Source organism: Amia ocellicauda, chromosome 8, assembly GCF_036373705.1.
Source record: "Amia ocellicauda isolate fAmiCal2 chromosome 8, fAmiCal2.hap1, whole genome shotgun sequence".
NCBI lineage: Eukaryota > Metazoa > Chordata > Actinopteri > Amiiformes > Amiidae > Amia > Amia ocellicauda.
The window spans coordinates 23,253,901-23,272,075 of record NC_089857.1 but is presented as its reverse complement, the minus strand read 5'-3'; the positions used below and the strand labels follow the sequence as shown (position 1 = coordinate 23,272,075).

The window sequence follows — 18,175 nt, the reverse complement described above, 5'->3', positions numbered from 1 at the left end:
GCACCCTCAGTTTCACCCGCAAGAATGCCAACCCCTACATAGTAATTATTTCTAGCACTTCATTTTCAGGTTTTCTTTTTTATTCTGCCAATATTTTGTCTAGTATAGTGGAAATAGATACTATTTTAAATTGGAAAAACAGTAGATGCTACAGTTGTATTTTCTACTTGGCCTTGATTCAACTGAAAACTATGTCCGACAAACCATGAGTGACAGGTGTTAATCTGTAATAATCCACCAACACGAGAGCCAATATAGATATGCACATTGAAAAAGAAAGTTATCCAACCCTGAAGCTGAATTAATGCATTCTAGATTATAAGTGTCAAGTAAATGTATATTATCTATTTTTAGCCTTTATCATGGTCATGTGAGTATCACCTAGTTTTTAGTTGGTTTGTCTGAATGTCTCCTAAAGTATTGCTTGTATTATATATGTAGTTTTGTTTTTTCTTCTTGCATTTATTGCATAGTGCTACCACCTACTGGGGTTTTCAGGAAACAGTTGTACTGCTAAAGATTGAAAGTGTGTGGTACAAATTAGAGGTCTGACGGTGAATCATTCATTTTTCTTATCTCTTTGCTTAAATATTTGATTGAAAAGATTATCTGAAAGCAAACACTATAATGTATTTAACTCTCTCAATAGTGCATTTCTTTTCACATTTATCTGATGGCACACCTACTAATTCATTACTCAATATCATCCGATTGCACTTCAAATAGTCATTTTTAATTAAAAATTCTTCCTCTCTCCAGGGGTAGCCACTTCACTAAATGCACCCCCTATCCATAGAGGAGTTAAGCGTGGCTTTACTTGGCTATGATGCTGTTTATGGGATAACATTGGGTCTCCCTTTACTGGATATGATAAAAAATTCTATTGAAAAGGGTTTGTTTCTTAGAGATGTTATTCAGCTTTAATATCTCCAAGGTCCTCTCGTGACGAATCAATACCTATATGACTAAACTTGTGCATCATGGTCAGACAGGTTTAATTAAATCCATGTCCATCTCCTCTTACATGTCCTTCATACAGCCAAGAATATGAACACCTTGTGTTGTTCATTCCTTAAACACTGAAAAACCCTTTGACCGACTGCAATAGGGAATATCTTTGCTCGGTCTTAGAGCATTTAGAGCCCGGTTTGGATTATATCTTCTATGCCAACCCTTCTGCGATGGTATTGACGGGTAGAAAGTGCTAATTCTACAGGCACTCGGCAGTTTGTTACTCCTAGGGACATTTTTGTACCAATGTATTCCTGTGATGTCTCCTAGTACTCAAAAACGTTATCTGGGTTAGTATTCTTCTGGACTTGAATGAGCTGTTTTCTTCTTTCAGAGCTGGGGTGCGGAAGGGTACCATCTGTGGGTGATCAGCATTGATGGGATTGGGTCTCCAGATAGTGGGATGGAGACAAGAGTCTCCCTAAAGCAGGCCACAATCCTGCAGTTTAATTTCATCAAGAGCGCCTTAACAGTCAACCCCTGCACAGTGAGTTCATAGTATTATTTTCCAAAATGTGTTTTTGACTATTTTTGCTTTAGAAGTATGTAGTGTAAAACCTGTAAACATCTACACCAGGGTTAAACAATTTCAGGCCTCAGCCAGGTTTTATCAGACTTTGCAGGTACCTTTCAGTTAGCAACCAATTACAAAAAAATAATAGAATATCCTAATAGTAACAGAAATCCCCTTGCAGAGATTGAAGACCAAAGATGTAGATGTAGTGAAGACCAGTATTCATTTATAAATTCCCTTGGCATTAAAATGTACATGTTTCAATAGCTATAAACTGCTATACACACAGTGAGGGGAAAAAAGTATTTGATCCCCTGCTGATTTTGTACGTTTGCCCACTGACAAATAAATGATCAGTCTATAATTTTAATGGTAGGTGTATTTTAACAGTGAGAGACAGAATAACAACAAAAAAAAATCCAGAAAAACGCATTCTCTTAAAGGGAGTGCTCCTAATCTCAGATGGTTACCTGTATAAAAGACACCTGTCCACAGAAGCAATCAATCAATCAGATTCCAAACTCTCCACCATGGTCAAGACCAAAGAGCTGTCCAAGGATGTCAGGGACAAGATTGTAGACCTACACAAGGCTGGAATGGGCTATAAGACCATCGACCAAGCAGCTTGGTGAGAAGGTGACAACAGTTGGTGCGATTATTTGCAAATGGAAGAAACACAAAATAACTGTCAGTCTCCCTCGGTCTGGGGCTCCATGCAAGATCTCACCTCGTGGAGTTTCAATGATCATGAGAACGGTGAGGAATCAGCCCAGAACTACACGGGAGGATCTTGTTAATGATCTCAAGGCAGCTGGGACCATAGTCGCCAAGAAAACAATTGGTAACGCACTACGCCGTGAAGGACTGAAATCCTGCAGCGCCCGCAAGGTCCCCCTGCTCAAGAAAGCACATGTACAGGCCCGTCTGAAGTTTGCCAATGAACATCTGAATGATTCGGAGGAGAACTGGGTGAAAGTGTTGTGGTCAGATGAGACCAAAATCGAGCTCTTTGGCATCAACTCAACTCGCCGTGTTTGGAGGAGGAGGAATGACCCCAAGAACACCATCCCCACCGTCAAACATGGAGGTGGAAACATTATGCTTTGGGGGTGTTTTTCTGCTAAGGGGACAGGACAACTGCACCGCGTCAAAGGGACGATGGACGGGGCCATGTACCGTCAAATCTTGGGTGAGAACCTCCTTCCCTCAGCCAGGGCATTGAAAATGGGTCGTGGATGGGTATTCCAGCATGACAATGACCCAAAACACACAGCCAAGGCAACAAAGGAGTGGCTCAAGAAGAAGCACATTAAGGTCCTGGAGTGGCCTAGCCAGTCTCCAGACCTTAATCCCATAGAAAATCTGTGGAGGGAGCTGAAGGTTCGAGTCGCCAAACGTCAGCCTCGAAACCTTAATGACTTGGATAGGATCTGCAAAGAGGAGTGGGACAAAATCCCTCCTGAGATGTGTGCAAACCTGGTGGCCAACTACAAGAAACGTCTGACCTCTGTGATTGCCAACAAGGGTTTTGCCATCAAGTACTAAGTCGAAGGGGTCAAATACTTATTTCCCTCATTAACATGCAAATCAATTTATCACTTTTTTGAAATGCGTTTTTCTGGATTTTTTTGTTGTTATTCTGTCTCTCACTGTTAAAATACACCTACCATTAAAATGATAGACTGATCATTTCTTTGTCAGTGGGCAAACGTACAAAATCAGCAGGGGATCAAATACTTTTTTCCCCTCACTGTATGCAGGTTAAGTGTACCTATTAAGCCCACCAATATCTGAGTTGAGACATTTTAAAGACATAAACACAGGTTACTGGAAGAGAAGTAATCAGAAAATGAAAGGGTAATCTCTCATGTGAAGTTATATTACTCTATATTTAAAAAATAAAAAATAGATATTAGTAAAAATGTAAAAAATCCTGACTGGGCTTAATGGGTACCTGATGTACCATTTAAGCCCATATATGTTCCAAATAAGCCCACTACATGATTTTTATCAATGCATCTATTTTAATTAATAAATGAAAAGTTCAAAAACATTTGAATACATTTCCCCCTGTTTAAAATCAATTCAAAAAAGTAATTTTAAATGGGAATTAAAATCTCCTTGGGAGATATGGTGGGCGTGACTATTGAAAATTAGGATCCTTGGAAAGCTCATGTCTTTTTACATACACAATATGCACATTCGTTACATGGAGTAAGTGGGGTTAAAAAGAGCACACTGGGCCAACACTATAAGTCTTCATTCACCCTAACACAGCCATACCCAGCCTCGACAAGTGACTTGTGCTAAAGATAACTAGAAATTGAATGAGGGCAAATAAAACGAATTATGTTTTTCTGTGTTTTACATATTGACATTGATTCATTAGGATCTTTCAACACCCATATCTGTGATGTTGTATTGAATAGATAAACCACTTTTACCTTGATCCAAGTGTTGTTGTTGCCATTTATGTATTTTTTACTACTTTCTTCTCACCCCAGAGTAACCAAGAACAGGTTTTGCTGCATGGGGAGGACCGCCTGTACCTGACTTGTGGGGATCCTGCCCAGGCTCATAGTGCTGAGCACAGACTGCCTCAAGACGGGAACCTGCTGCACACTTCCACTTCTCTATCTCAGGGTTTAAGCACTTTATTAGGACACAGGCATTGGCATGTTGTCCAGGTAAGCTCTTACTGCCTAGTTCTGATTTTCTATATTTCTATAATGATATATACATACAGTGCCTGTAGAAAGTTGACACTGCCTTGAACTTTTTTTCACATTTTGTTGTCAGTGCTTCATAGTGTCATGCATTTAAATGAGGATTTTCTTCCAATTATCTACGCACCATACTCCATTGTGATTTTTTGTAATATGTTAAAAATACAAAACTGAAATATCAAAATGCTGTAGGTCTCCACCTCCCATGAGTTGATACTTGATAGAAGCTCCTTTGGAAGCAATTAAGGCTGTGAGTCTGTTTTGATGGGTCTCTTCCAATTTAGCACACCTTGATTTGGCACGATTTGACTTCTTCTTTACTCAATTAGTCAAGGGGAGCATTTGATGGACAGCAATATTCTTTTTTTTTTTTTTTTTTAAAGGTGTATACTTTCTTTAGGCACTCTATATAACCTAATAAATAATACCCATAATAGTTGTGTAATGCACGGATGTATAAATCAGGAAAATGTTTATATACAATTACATCAATGTCATAATTCTGGGATTATATAAGGCTTTCTATAAGTATACATTTGTAAGAGAATATGCAATAAATGGTATTTTGATTAATTTAAGTAATTCATAAACAATAATTAAGTAATTTAACTAGCTTTGTTTTTTCTCTTTAGATTCACAGTACATATCTTGAAAGTAACTGGCCAATACGGGTGAGTTTTTTTTTTTTTTTTTTTTTTTTTTTTTTTTTTAATCATTATTCTTAAGTTGGGGAATTTGCTTGCCACAGTTTGGATTAATGTCAGTAGCTCAAATAAAGCTTTTTTTTTGGGGGGGGGGGTTGAAATAAATGAGCTGACTTTGCATTTGCTGTGTCTCTAGTATGACTTGGGTGCTAAATGCTAGTAATTGCCTATTGAAAATGTGTCTGTTATTTTAATAGGCAAAACATTTATTATTTTAGTTAATGTTAACATTACTGAGAGAGGTCTTCTAAACTGCTTTAACGCTACACTAAATGATTTAGTTTGGACAAACTATTATCTGGACTTAATGCTCCTAAACTTTTAATAAAAAATATATCCAAATTACTGTGTTCGATTTGGCAGGTTTTGTGCATAACTAGACTGACTATTACACTGACTGGTTTGCCTATCATGGGGCTATCTGGAAAATGTATCAAAATCCACTGCTTTGTTGCCTGATTAATTGATACTGATGCTGCAAGTAGCTGACATTAGTCTTCCCTGCTTACCTATACCAACTTGGCTATAAATAAACACTGGTTAATTAAAAATTAAGCAAATAATGTAAAGTAGTAGGTTACATCAAGGGGCAATCCTAATGTCTGAAAGCACCAATGAGGACTTAGTAATCACATCAAGAGGCAGGAGTCGGACCTTGGCTGTATTTAAAAAAACGTAATGTGCAAGTGCATAATGGAGAAAGGATATGTATTTGCCGGTGTGCTTTGTAAGCAAAAGAAAAAATATGTATTACGATGAGTTAAGCCTATTTTAAATGTATTTCTGGATTGCATTCTGACTTTAAAATACATATTTTTAATCACGTGCTATGATTGATTGCATTTAATTCAGAGGCTCAATAATACTGCATTTTTGGTAATCTTTTGAGTATAGTGCTGTTTAACTCAATTAATTAAAAATTATAATACTAAATACTATGAATTACTTAATTTTATCCGAATTGATATGTCTGAGAGGTGTATAAGAGCAAATGGCCTACTTGTTTTTATTTAAAGATACCATGGCATTTCTTTAGGTTTATTGCAAAGTTCAATACATCGGGGCAAATCAATTTCCAAAGCAGACAAGCTGGTTACAACCAACATTTTTTTTTTTTTTATATACACTGACCAAGTAGAAAAGTGTTTTAACACTAGAAGCGCCAAGCCGGTCAATTTGACCGTTTTGGTAATTAAAATTTGAATTACTGTTCCTAAATACGCTGCACATACCCGTTTGTGACTTCCTAAATATATGTATTAAACATGCCTACAGCGTTTTAGCTGGATAAACGCGAAAATAAATAAGTTATAAACACATTTACCTAGAATAGCCAAAATCGGGTTATTTTGACCGGTTATTTAAATACATAATAAATAAAATATTATGCAATATCTTGCCTTCCCTTTACAATAGAGTCAGTCTGGCGCTCCAGTGGCGATCTCTAGCTGTCTACAGTCTTTCATGTGCTAGAAAAACACACGCATTGTATAGCATTGCAGGTGTTTTCTTACAACTGTAGTCAGATTGAGTGGATACAGTGATTACCTGCAAATAAACATGGATTGGAAACGGAGATTGAAGAGAGCGCGTTTTGGACATGCCGTGTATGTGAACATGACTGATTCAGGGGCATCAGTGATACTGGCAATAACAGATAATTCGTGGGTTTGTGCCAGTGCTGTGAAAACACTGCGAGTGAAACACCAGGTCCTAATGGCAGCGAGTGCTTTTACTCTAGCGATCACTACTGCACGTAGTACAGAGTACAATAATGCAGGCACATCACATGCAAAATAATGATTCATGGACATCATCAGTGGAGGAGCATTTATTGTGATGCTGTATATTCGTGGAGTAAAAGTGTTACCTGGAGAGGGCTGTCAAACTGCAGTGTGAGGTACGAGCTCATGCAGGGAAAGTGCAGAAACGTGTCCTTTGTGGACTATCCGGAGCGGTCAGTTATGCAGGATAAATATAAATAGTAAATAGTTTATTGAAATACAAAGCTACAAAGAATACAAGCACCGTATGTTGAAAACAAAGTTTACACGGTGTTGAAAATGTTTACTTTAGTGTACAATTATGTTTTTAATAGTTATTTTTAAACTATAAAATATTGCTGTTGAGCATTATTCCAATATTTACGTTTACACTTGTTTCATTATCTTGCTGTATGCCGTTTTTGAGCTTTTTGCTTATTGTAGGCTATATACTTACTAATGTTTTGACTGCAGTGTGCACATTTAGAAAGTGCGTTATTTATAGCAATAATATTAATGTTTTATTATCATATTTCAATTCCAGTACTACATTTGTGCTATGTAAATGTTGGATTTAAAGTTCATGAATAAAACTTCTGAGTTGTATACGATGGTTTGCCTTTGATTGTCATATCACAGCTGTTAAAGAGCTATCGGTTACAATGACCGGCTTTGGCGCTTCTAGTGTTAAAGACCACAAGCAATGCAAGCAATCCACCAAGTAGTCTGTACTTTACCCATAAAGTAGTCACCTGAGCCATGCATAACACAGTAGAGCACTTTGCATTCTGCTGTATCATTCCGAATATATCCCTTTTTACACACACTTTGTGGAAAATTGAATGCACATTTCACCAAACACTGTAGTGTTAAAGAACCTAATTTGTTCACCAATTGTCACAAAAAATAAATAAATAAATGTTTGTATACCAGGCACTGTAATATTAACATTTTACTTCTAATATGTTACACTCTGTTTCTGTAAGATTTTATTTTATCTTTTACACTTTTGTGGGGTTATATGAATTTTAATTGCAATTTTTTTGTACTCAAAGCCTAGTCTTATTGCCATGGATACCCCAGTATTGCTCCCACTTGCAACCTCCAAAATTAATGTTTTTAAATGTTTTGAATACAATTTTCTAAAGACATTACAACTTGAGGTGGTTCAGAGTTCTTCATTAATAACATAAATGTTACCATTTGGAGAGGATTTTATATTTTTAACTCATGTCATTTAAAGATCATGGTAATATAAAGCATTTATATATCTGCTACCTATGAGTTTAACCCTTTAACAAAAACTCTCCATGCATCTTATCACAGTTTTGCAGACCAATTTGGACTTCTTTTTTTACTTTCTTTCATTGCAGTTTGCAGCCATAGACACATTGGGACAATGCGTTGCGGTCGCAGGGAAATGTGGGTTTGCACATTATTCCTTATTCACCCGGAAATGGAAACTGTTTGGAAACATCACCCAGGTGAGCTTTATGTGTAATGTCTCTTCTGTTACACTTCTGGATACAATGCAGACCCTTCTCAATTTTTAATAAAATCTCTCACCCTTATTATTGCGTATTCATTGTTTTGTTCTTCCATTATTTCTACAGTAAAGTCACTGTTTATCTCCTATCTCATATGTTATGTGTGGAAAGAACCCAGTGTGATGCATCTGTCACAAACATTTTAACAGGTTTGATGAAAAAATACATTTTCCCAATTTACCAATCCTGAGAACATGACATGTTTCACTCTTGTCTCCTCTTTAAATTAGAACACAGGGAATATTAGTCTTCACTGAAAAAATGCCAATGTTTTCTCCAAGTCCAAATATGTTTGGCAGTTGAGGTTAAGGAGGCACAATGCCCAATATATATATATATAATTTTTTTTTTTTTTTTTTTGTCAGGCTGGAATATGGAGCCTCTTTTTATTATTTTGGGTATAGTATAATAACCTTTGGGTATAAGGTATAATATGTTTGTAATAGTAACCTAAAAATTATCTTTTTATTTCTTTAACTTTTAGGAGCAGAATATGACAGTGACTGGGGGATTAGCATGGTGGAATGACTTTATCGTGATTGCATGCTACAATTTAATAGACCAGCAAGAAGAGGTAAGGAAATATTAAAGTTTATGTGGGTTTTACTTCTGAATGCAAGAGTTCTAATTAGTTCAGCAGCTAAGTGATGGCATACAAAAATGGGTTTAACAGAGAACATGTTCATTTTTTTCTGTTCCTTATTCAGCTAAGGCTTTACCTAAGGTCCTCCAACCTAGACAATGCCTTTGCCAACATCACCAAATTGCATTCAGACACACTTTTACTGAATGTCTTTCGGAACATGGTGATCCTGTTCAGGGCAGACTGCTCTATCTGTCTCTACAGTATTGAAAGGAATCAGGACAGGTGAGTTACATATTGCAGTTTACACACAGGAAAAAACATGACACAAAATAGCACATCTCCCCATCAGTCTTGTTTTATTATACATGGTGATATAAAGGTATCTGTCTTGTACAGAGTTCTGACATCTATGTTGTTGATTTGATGATTTCCATGTAAGTAGACCTTTCAATTGAGCAATATATAATGTCAAATCTTTAGAGAAAAGTGATAGTTACTGACGTATTGTGGGTCTGCGGTGCCCAGGGGTTATTGCCTGCATTTACTTAGTCAAAGACAATAATACAAACACAATTCTCAGCTGAAGGGGTGGTGTGGTTGCCAATGGCCTGCATGATTGTAATCTGCTTCTGTTGTCTTGTGTTCTTCTCAGCCCAAACCATATAGCCAGTATTGAGCTCCTTCAGGAGGTGTCCATGTCTCGCTATATCCCACACCCTGCCCTGGTGGTATCAGTGACTCTGACATCTGTGAGGACAGAGACGGGCATCACGCTCAAAGCACCACAGCAGGTATCCAAACCGCCCTGCTGTTTAGGTCAGTTTGTTCAGAGACCAAAATATTTTAGTAATCTGAAGACCACCTTACAGTCCATCTTTTTTGCTGATTGAAGTCTCTGTGGTAACCTGACTCACAATTAAGACCCCACAAACAAAATTACTCTTTCCGCTCCTTACACATTGTAAAAAAAATAAAAAAAATTGAGTGCTAGCTTGCTTTAGGCAGAAAGCCTTTGTCAAACAACTATCAACAACTTTAATTTGACTGATGGTCAGTGGATCAGTGTTTTGATTATATCAATTTGTTGTCTTTATAAAAAGTTCTATGAAGTTTTAAAGATAAGTGTTGGAAATTATCGTGTTTTTACAGTTTGGATGTACTAGGTGTAATGTGTACACACAACTCTAAATCTGCCCTACAACAGTAAAGGTGTTCATGAACATGTCTAACGGTTCATCCTTTCTGTGTCCTGCAGGCCTGTGCTGCCGAGAGCATCATGTTGAACCTGGCTGGCCAGCTTATCATGTTGCAGAGGGATCGCTCAGGACCGCAGGTTCGAGAGAAGGAGAGTCTCCCTAATCAGAAGAAGCTGGTAAGAAATTATGTGAACTCTTCTGGTTTGATAGGGATTTTTTAAACTTATTTACTCGATAAAACATTATTAAATGATCAGTAGCAGAAGCCATAATAGTTTACTGAGGTCAGGAACTGATGGAAGTTGGTAGTGTGTGCTGTGCTTCCTTCTCTCTTCTGTCGGTTCTCTCTTCTTTCCTTTTCCAAATGGCATTCTAGACTTTTATCTTTAGGATTGCCATGACTTGTTTTTGTGATGATTTAATGGTTTATTTGTGTCTTCATCAGACTAATCCAGATTGGTTTCATGGTTATATATTAAATGTTTGTAGTAAATGCTTTTTCTGCTGTTGAGGTTGATGTCCCTAACCTATCTTTACCACTGTCTTTCTAGTAAAGTAAACTGTAGTCTTTCTAGTTGGATAATTGTAGTTTAACTTTTAATTGGCAGTGACAAGAGCCTCTCATTGCTTGTATTAATATTATTAAATATCCATAAGAACAGCATTTCTGTGATTACTGAATAATGTAACTGTTTACTTATTAAATATTATTGGGTCCACTGGGATAAATACAGCTGAAACAAAAATCTAAGTGTTTTTCCTTGGTTTCCTACCCAGCTTCCTTTCTGCCCCCCTGTGGTGCTAGCGCAGTGTGTGGAGAATGTGTGGACCACCTGTCGCACAAACAAACAGAAGCGCCACCTCCTAGAAGCATTGTGGCTAGCCTGTGGGGAAGCGGGCATGAAGGTGTGGCTACCCCTCTTTCCACGAGATCACCGCAAACCCCACTCCTTCCTTTCTCGACGCATCATGCTGCCTTTTCACATCAACATCTACCCACTGGCCGTGCTTTTTGAGGATGCACTGGTGCTAGGAGCCACTAACGAGACTGTGTTGTATGATGGGTTACAGGGAGCCAGGGAACCCCTTGAGACTCTTTTCCCCTTCTGCACCGTGGAGCGCACTTCCCAGATCTACCTCCACCACATCCTTCGTCAGCTGCTTGTGAGGAATTTGGGGGAGCAGGCCCTGCTGCTGGCCCAGTCGTGTGCCGGACTGCCTTACTTTCCCCATGTTTTGGAGCTGATGGTGCACGTGGTGCTGGAGGAGGAAGCAACCTCACGGGAGCCCATCCCTGATCCCCTGCTGCCCACTGTGGCCAAGTTCATCACTGAGTTTCCCCTCTTTCTCCAGACCATTGTGCACTGTGCCCGCAAGACAGAATATGCCCTCTGGAACTACCTGTTTGCTGCCGTAGGCAACCCAAAGGACCTCTTTGAAGAATGTCTCATGGCTCAAGACCTGGACACTGCTGCCTCATATCTCATCATCTTACAGGTAAAGCATATGTGAGGTTTCCTGACTGCAAAAATACATTCCTTTGTCCCTTGAAGTACAGCGCATACAGTGAGGGGAAAAAAGTATTTGATCCCCTGCTGATTTTGTACATTTTCCCACTGACAAAGAAATGATCAGTCTATTATTTTAATGGTAGGTGTATTTTAACAGTGAGACACAGAATAACAACAAAAAAATCCAGAACAACGCATTTCAAAAAAGTTATAAATTGATTTGCATGTTAATGAGGGAAATAAGTATTTGATAGTGCAGTCACATATACACATTTCTGACTAATTCTTAAATTTTTATTCACAGGGTAAAAGTAACCCAGGATGATACAGTGAAGGCTAATTCTCAGATAGCTGACAATATGCATAATCATGTAGTTGTGATTTCATGGCTACAAATAGTTAGTGATTACTAACCTCCAGCTATACATAGCTATATTACACATTCATGACAAAAGCTTTCATCAGAGTTTAAATTGTAAAACTATTAGCCTATGGTAAGAAAGGTGCTTGCTGTTTCTTGATTTCAGTCTACAACTGTTATCGGTAATTTTAACTGGTGGTGCAGTGCTGGCTATGAGTGAAACGGCAGCGTTTCTAGTATTAATTCTCCCCAACCCATTATGTATTGGTTTATTTATTTTTGTTTTAATTTGCATGAATGCTTACTGTCTTTGCTACTTAAACTTGTATTTATTTATTGCTGCTGACAAATACATTTCTCCTGCAATACTACCAAAACAATGAAGATGATGGGTGGCGTTAAGTTTATATAAATTAGTGTATCAGACCTTTCTTTCATGTCAACTCAATATAAAATACTTTAATTATGCATTATGTATGTAAATTAAAGATTTAATGTTTTAATTTTAGAACTCACATTTCACTCAAGGGGGATTGTTATTGTGAAATGTACTAATTATAGGGTATATGTTATTGTCATTATTGATAGTGTCTCTGCATGGTACTTGTGTCCTAGAACATGGAGGTTCCTGCAGTGAGCAGACAGCATGCCACCCTGCTGTTCAACACTGCCCTGGAGCAGGGGAAATGGGACCTGTGTCGTCACATGATCAGGTTTCTCAAAGCCATTGGCTCAGGAGAGTCTGAAACACCACCCACCACACCAACCACACAGGTAGCTCTAAAACAAGTAGTACCTCTATTCAGCACTGAGCCAAATTGTCCCTAGATGAGCCAATCTATAGTGCATAGGACACATTGCATTTCGATAAAATACTGAATTAATTAAATAAAGACCAGCTCAAGGCAGTGTCACAAGCCCTTCCGCTGAGCGACTCTCGTTTCAATTGGGCTTCAGGACCACTTAGGGCTCCTGCTGCTGATTTTGCTGTGTGGCCCTTGCTCCTGGTGGTGTCTTTGTTTCAGTGGATTAGGTTCCCTTTTATGTTGCCTTGCTTCAATTTTTGTTCTCAGTTGACTTCAGTATCCTTTAGGGTAGACATTAAAGCAAAGGTCCCACTAGTTCTAAAATCAGTTTTATGCCTCTTTGTGTTGTTAGAGTGTATAAGTTAGATGCACATCACTATTCCATCATATAAGCAACTTTTAAAAATGGAAAACTTGCTAAATAATGAGAGATGTGAAGAAAGCTCTCTCTGAAGTTATTCCGTATGTATTGTCATAACTCCTAGATCTTGTACGCTTTCTCGCCAGATTTGTCTTGCCCACGGCAGCTATTATCAAGTCAAGAGTGTTTAAGCATCATGGTCTTACTCCTTGCTAGTAATTATAATTTACTAGTTTACTATTGAATAGCCACATCATAATCATGTTTTCTTTTACTAATTAGTGAGAGCTTAATGTGATAATTTCTTTATTAAGAGTTACATAAACATTAGGATCTGGATTTTTTGTTATTGCCAGAGTACTATTACTTCCTTTTCATTGCCATAATAATTATATATATATTTTTAAATGGCTTCTTTGCAGCAGATGTTTTCATTAAATTGTTTTTCTTCTCCAAATCCAACAGGAACCCAGCACCACAGGGGGGTTTGAATTCTTCAGGCATCGTAGTATCAGTTTGTCTCAGTCAGCTGAGAGTCTTGCTTCTGGAAAATTCAGCATCCAAAAGACACTTAGCATGCCTTCTGGGCCCTCAGCCAAGAGGTAACCTTTATTAACCACTGCTGATAAACATCTTTTATAGAGGTTTTTTTTTTTTTTTTTTCTTAAGCATCCAAGATAAAAAGATAAATCCTCTCCTTCCCCTGGTTATGACCTTTGTCTTTTAAAATCCTGATTTAGATTTGCCACAGTGATTTCTAGGTTAGTAAAGGTACTTTCTAGACATCGTGAAATTCTTGGAACAATACAGTATATTGTTTTTAAATATTTAAACTGAAGTGTAATGCTGATTTTAATTGTAATATTTCAAAATTGATATAACAGTTTTTGTCAGATGTTTATGCATAGGATAGTTTTTGTTTCCCCAAATTGTACACCTGCATTACCTTGCTAGAACAACTTTCAGATTTCTTGAAGGGTCTGAATAAATGACACCTGTACCTGATGCAAAGCTCATTTTATTCTTGCTGTTGAATGTCTCTAGGTGGAGTAAGGATAACGACTGTGCAGAGAACATGTACATTGACATGATGCTGTGGCGCCATGCAAGAAGGCTTTTGGAGGAAGTCCGTCTCAAAGATCTGGGCTGTTTTTCTGCACAGCTAGGCTTCGAGCTGATTGGCTGGTTGTGTAAGGAGCGGACCCGTGCGGCCCGTGTGGATGACTTTATTACTGCACTCAAAAGGCTCCACAAAGACTTCCTTTGGCCTTTTCCAGTCATCCCCGCCTGCCCCATTAACTCTCCCTTCCGAAATGGCAGGTACAGAACAGGTGAGGAGAAGAGATGAGAGCTTGCAGAAATATGTATCCTCATTAAGCTTTTCTGAAGTATTTCAACAGACTTGTGTCCTAAGGGAGAAACTATTTATTAGGTGACCTAGAACCAAAGATGCTGGACACCTATTAAACTGCCAACTTTACACAACTTTCTTCTCATATTTTTTTGCAGTATATCATCTGTAACTTAGTATATATTACGTACTCATGGCCAACTTTAAAGCTTTGATGGTCACATGGAATGGTAGCCATACTGCATCATACAATGAACTTCCAACAATGACTTTTCCAGAACTGTAAGGCCCACTGTGCTGAAATTGTGGTTATATGACAGTAGAATGGTGCTCTATCACGTATTTTCAAGGCAAGTTATTGCAATAAACAATTTCACTGCTATGGGCCAATCAAATGTAAGCATTGCATAACATTACTCCTCATGAAACTTCATATATTATTTGTTATTAATAAAAACCTGCTGTGAATTGAAACCAAATTTATAGAGAATTTTTGGGAAAAATGTTTTATAATTAATTGCTCACATGGTTGTGTTTGAGCAATCAAAGTGTCAACTTTTAATATTCAGCCAAGTAAATGAGCAAAGTATCCATCTAGTAAAGTACAGAGCCCTGTCACTATCTTGTGGATAATTATAGAAATTAAATTGTACGACTTGAATTGGGCAAAAATGCAAAATACAGATGTTTCCTAAAATACATGACCTGCAGATGCAGCTTAGAAGCCACAAAGTTGCATCTTTTTGTTCAGGCTTGCTGGTCATGGTGTTTTAGCAGATCCTGTGTGTTTGTGTCTCAGCAGTGGGAGAACGGTTATTGAAGTCTCAGTCTGCAGACAGCCTTTTGAACAGCGAGATGGACACAGCTCCTCCCAGTGCCCCCCGCAGCCACAGCTGGCTGAACACGCTTTCCACAGAGCAAAAGGAAATGGACACGGCCTCTTCGCATGGGGCACATACTCAAGAGGCCTTCCTCTCCCCTCTCGTCATCAAAGGTAAGTGTTCTTACTCAGAAACATTCACCAGTGGCCACATCTATCTATTTAAGTCACTTTTCCACAGTAGAAAGATCAGATTCTGTCCTTTCTGTTTGGCTGCTTTGCAGTATGGTTTTTAAAATTATGTTTGAGTCAAAATGTTCATCCCATGTCAAATAAATTGATTTTAGGAAAAATTCTAACAATTGTATTGGGACATGGCTTTCATTTGAATGCCAGAAATCTTAATAAAGTAGGATCTCACTGACTAAAATGTATTGAAAGGGGAAGTGCCCTAGAGCTGCTATACGAGCTCCAGTCTGACGGACCATTCATCTTGGTTTCTCATAGGTGATGAGTGCAGTATTGGCTCAGCCACAGACCTGACAGAGACCAGCTCTGTGGTGGATGGGGACTGGACCATGGTGGACGAGAATTTCTCTACACTCAGTCTGACACAGTCCGAACTGGAGCACATTTCCATGGAGTTGGCCAATAAGGGCCCAAACAAGTCACAGGTGCAGCTCAGGTGAGGCAGCCTTACTCAGCTCGGCTTGATTCCAGCACGACTCGGATATGTCAGTGGAAAATGGGCAGGAGTCTCCTTGTCTGAGATCTGTGCTGTAGCAAGCTGGTCTATGACACACACATTTGTGATTTTACAGACTTGATGTCACATGACCAGCCTCACCAATCAGCGCTCCTGTGCTAGGTTCTGTTGAGCCTCACTACCCTCTGTAGAATCTCTGCTCCTGATTATATTATTTTTGTCTCGATAGTTGCCTTTCCTGCGATTCTGTCAATTGTCAACCCTTGTGACTGCTTGGGTAAACAGTTTCCAGTATTTGGCAGCGATTTATGACTTGAAAGATAATGTTAGGTTGCGTATGCAACCCTGGTTATCTGAAAAAAGTAAATAGTTCCCAGAGTTTCGAGGTTACATGTAGGCCCATCTGGCTATGGCAAAAGATGAAGTGCAGTCTGTCTGCTGTCTAGATTAGCAGTGGCAAGTTCAAGAGCTCACCTGAGTGACAAGCACACAGAGACCTATTAGAAGCTTTGTCATGAGTTTTTATCACTTCCCATTGGTAGCAGCAATGTCCCATATTCCCTACTAGGGTTGCAAATGCAACCTAACAACAATTATGCAAACCTACCAACAAACAAGGACATTTAAACTAATAATTTTAGACACTGTGATAGTTATTACAATAGTGATAAAAAAAAAAAAAAAAAACGAATTTTCACAGTTAAAATTGTCTCAGAGTTTCACAATATAAAAATGTGTATTGATGACCCAGGTATTTGCTGCACATCTTCATGGAGGCGGGGTGTCTGGAGTGGTGTGTCATCATTGGTCTTATCCTGAGGGAGACCGCCATCATCAACCAGGTGGTGAACTTTCTCCAGAGTTCGGAAGTACCTGTAGAGACAGTGCAGAACATCCGCAATGGCTTGTTGGCTGTGGACAACTGGGCAACGACAGACTGGTAAGACTGCAAAAGATAATCTGTGCTGATTATTTTTCAAATAAATTTTGCATGGTTCCAGGTTTTGATTATTTTTTAAGACAATCGTTTTTACTTGTCTGTTATAGAAGAAACTGGCAATCACATTCTATACAAAAAATAGTTTTCAGGGTATTCTCATGTGTGAATTAAAACCTCCAGAAGCATCAAAAGCATGTTTGCTCCTTCAGGGTTTCAGGATGTCGTATGTGATAACTTCCTAGATAGAAGAAAAACTGAAGTGGCAGCTCAAGTAATTATTATTAAGTCAACCGAGTTATTTTCTCCATATTCTTACTCCTTGGTAGTGATTACAGTATCCATAGACAACATGAAGTGTTACTGTTTCCACGACAGCAGGAAAAACAAAGTTATGATACAACACCTCCTGGGGCCAGTTGCATTAAACTATGTTAGACTTGTCTTGTATTAAGCTAATTTGACAGTCTAATCCAGGGGTTCCCAATGTCTGCTGATGGAGGGCCAATTTCCGGAGGTTGCATGGGGCCGCAGAAGAAAATGAACCACAGATGAAAACTCAATATTTCCCAAATCATACCTTTTTATTTCCTATACATGTCAGTTAGGCAACATTTATGAACTTTAATTGTTGTTTTATTATTTCCCCCCAAATTACATATGCAATTTGTAACAGAAAATGTTCTGAAAGTGTAAAAATCTAGTAAAGGTTCAGAAAAGGCGGGGGTTGAAGGTTGGTTTTGGGGGGCCGCACCAGACATCCTCGAGGGCCGTATTTGGCCCCTGGGCCACACTTTGGGAACCCCTGGTCTAATCTAATGCAAGTTAAGGCCAGTGCACACTAGACCAACATGACAAGACATTGAAAGATTTTGCCCGTCATGTTTGAAAACATTTACCCAGTCATGAACATAGTGTCAGGTCAGTGTCCAGTATATCAGTGGTTCCCACTTTCTGGGTGGCACCCCCCCCCCTTCCCATATCCCACACGTTCACATTTATATTACAATTTTTTTGGTAATGTTTACCATGGTTGAATATACTTTAATACCTGTTTGCATTTCACTTTTCACAATTTTATTTGGCCATTTACATTGGAACCTCTCTGTGCTTGAACCTGTTCTTACTCCATCTAGTACAGATGAGCCTGAATCAACATAGTTACAGAAGATACAGTAACGCTCTCTTTCCATTTTATACAATTTTACTAGTTATTTAATATATATTAAGGATGAGACCGAAAATTCAACTATGCGTTAAAGATGGCCACAATCG

General features: G+C 38.4%; 1 protein-coding gene across 3 annotated transcripts in view; it reads left to right on the top strand.

Annotated features, from left to right (window-relative positions):
• The window catches only part of ric1 (RIC1 homolog, RAB6A GEF complex partner 1), a 42,791-nt gene that overhangs the window by 18,039 nt on the left and 6,577 nt on the right, over positions 1-18,175 (top strand). For 2 of the 3 annotated variants that reach the window (XM_066710724.1, XM_066710723.1), the window contains exons 11-25: positions 1,346-1,498; positions 4,030-4,212; positions 4,884-4,922; positions 8,092-8,202; positions 8,750-8,839; positions 8,973-9,133; positions 9,504-9,642; positions 10,107-10,223; positions 10,825-11,544; positions 12,535-12,693; positions 13,552-13,688; positions 14,131-14,417; positions 15,237-15,431; positions 15,765-15,942; positions 16,715-16,903. In XM_066710724.1, coding sequence (XP_066566821.1) covers positions 1,346-1,498; positions 4,030-4,212; positions 4,884-4,922; positions 8,092-8,202; positions 8,750-8,839; positions 8,973-9,133; positions 9,504-9,642; positions 10,107-10,223; positions 10,825-11,544; positions 12,535-12,693; positions 13,552-13,688; positions 14,131-14,417; positions 15,237-15,431; positions 15,765-15,942; positions 16,715-16,903 — 2,858 coding nt within the window. The remainder of the gene's footprint in view (positions 1-1,345; positions 1,499-4,029; positions 4,213-4,883; positions 4,923-8,091; positions 8,203-8,749; positions 8,840-8,972; positions 9,134-9,503; positions 9,643-10,106; positions 10,224-10,824; positions 11,545-12,534; positions 12,694-13,551; positions 13,689-14,130; positions 14,418-15,236; positions 15,432-15,764; positions 15,943-16,714; positions 16,904-18,175) is intronic. The other variant, XM_066710725.1, reaches the window with a different exon arrangement.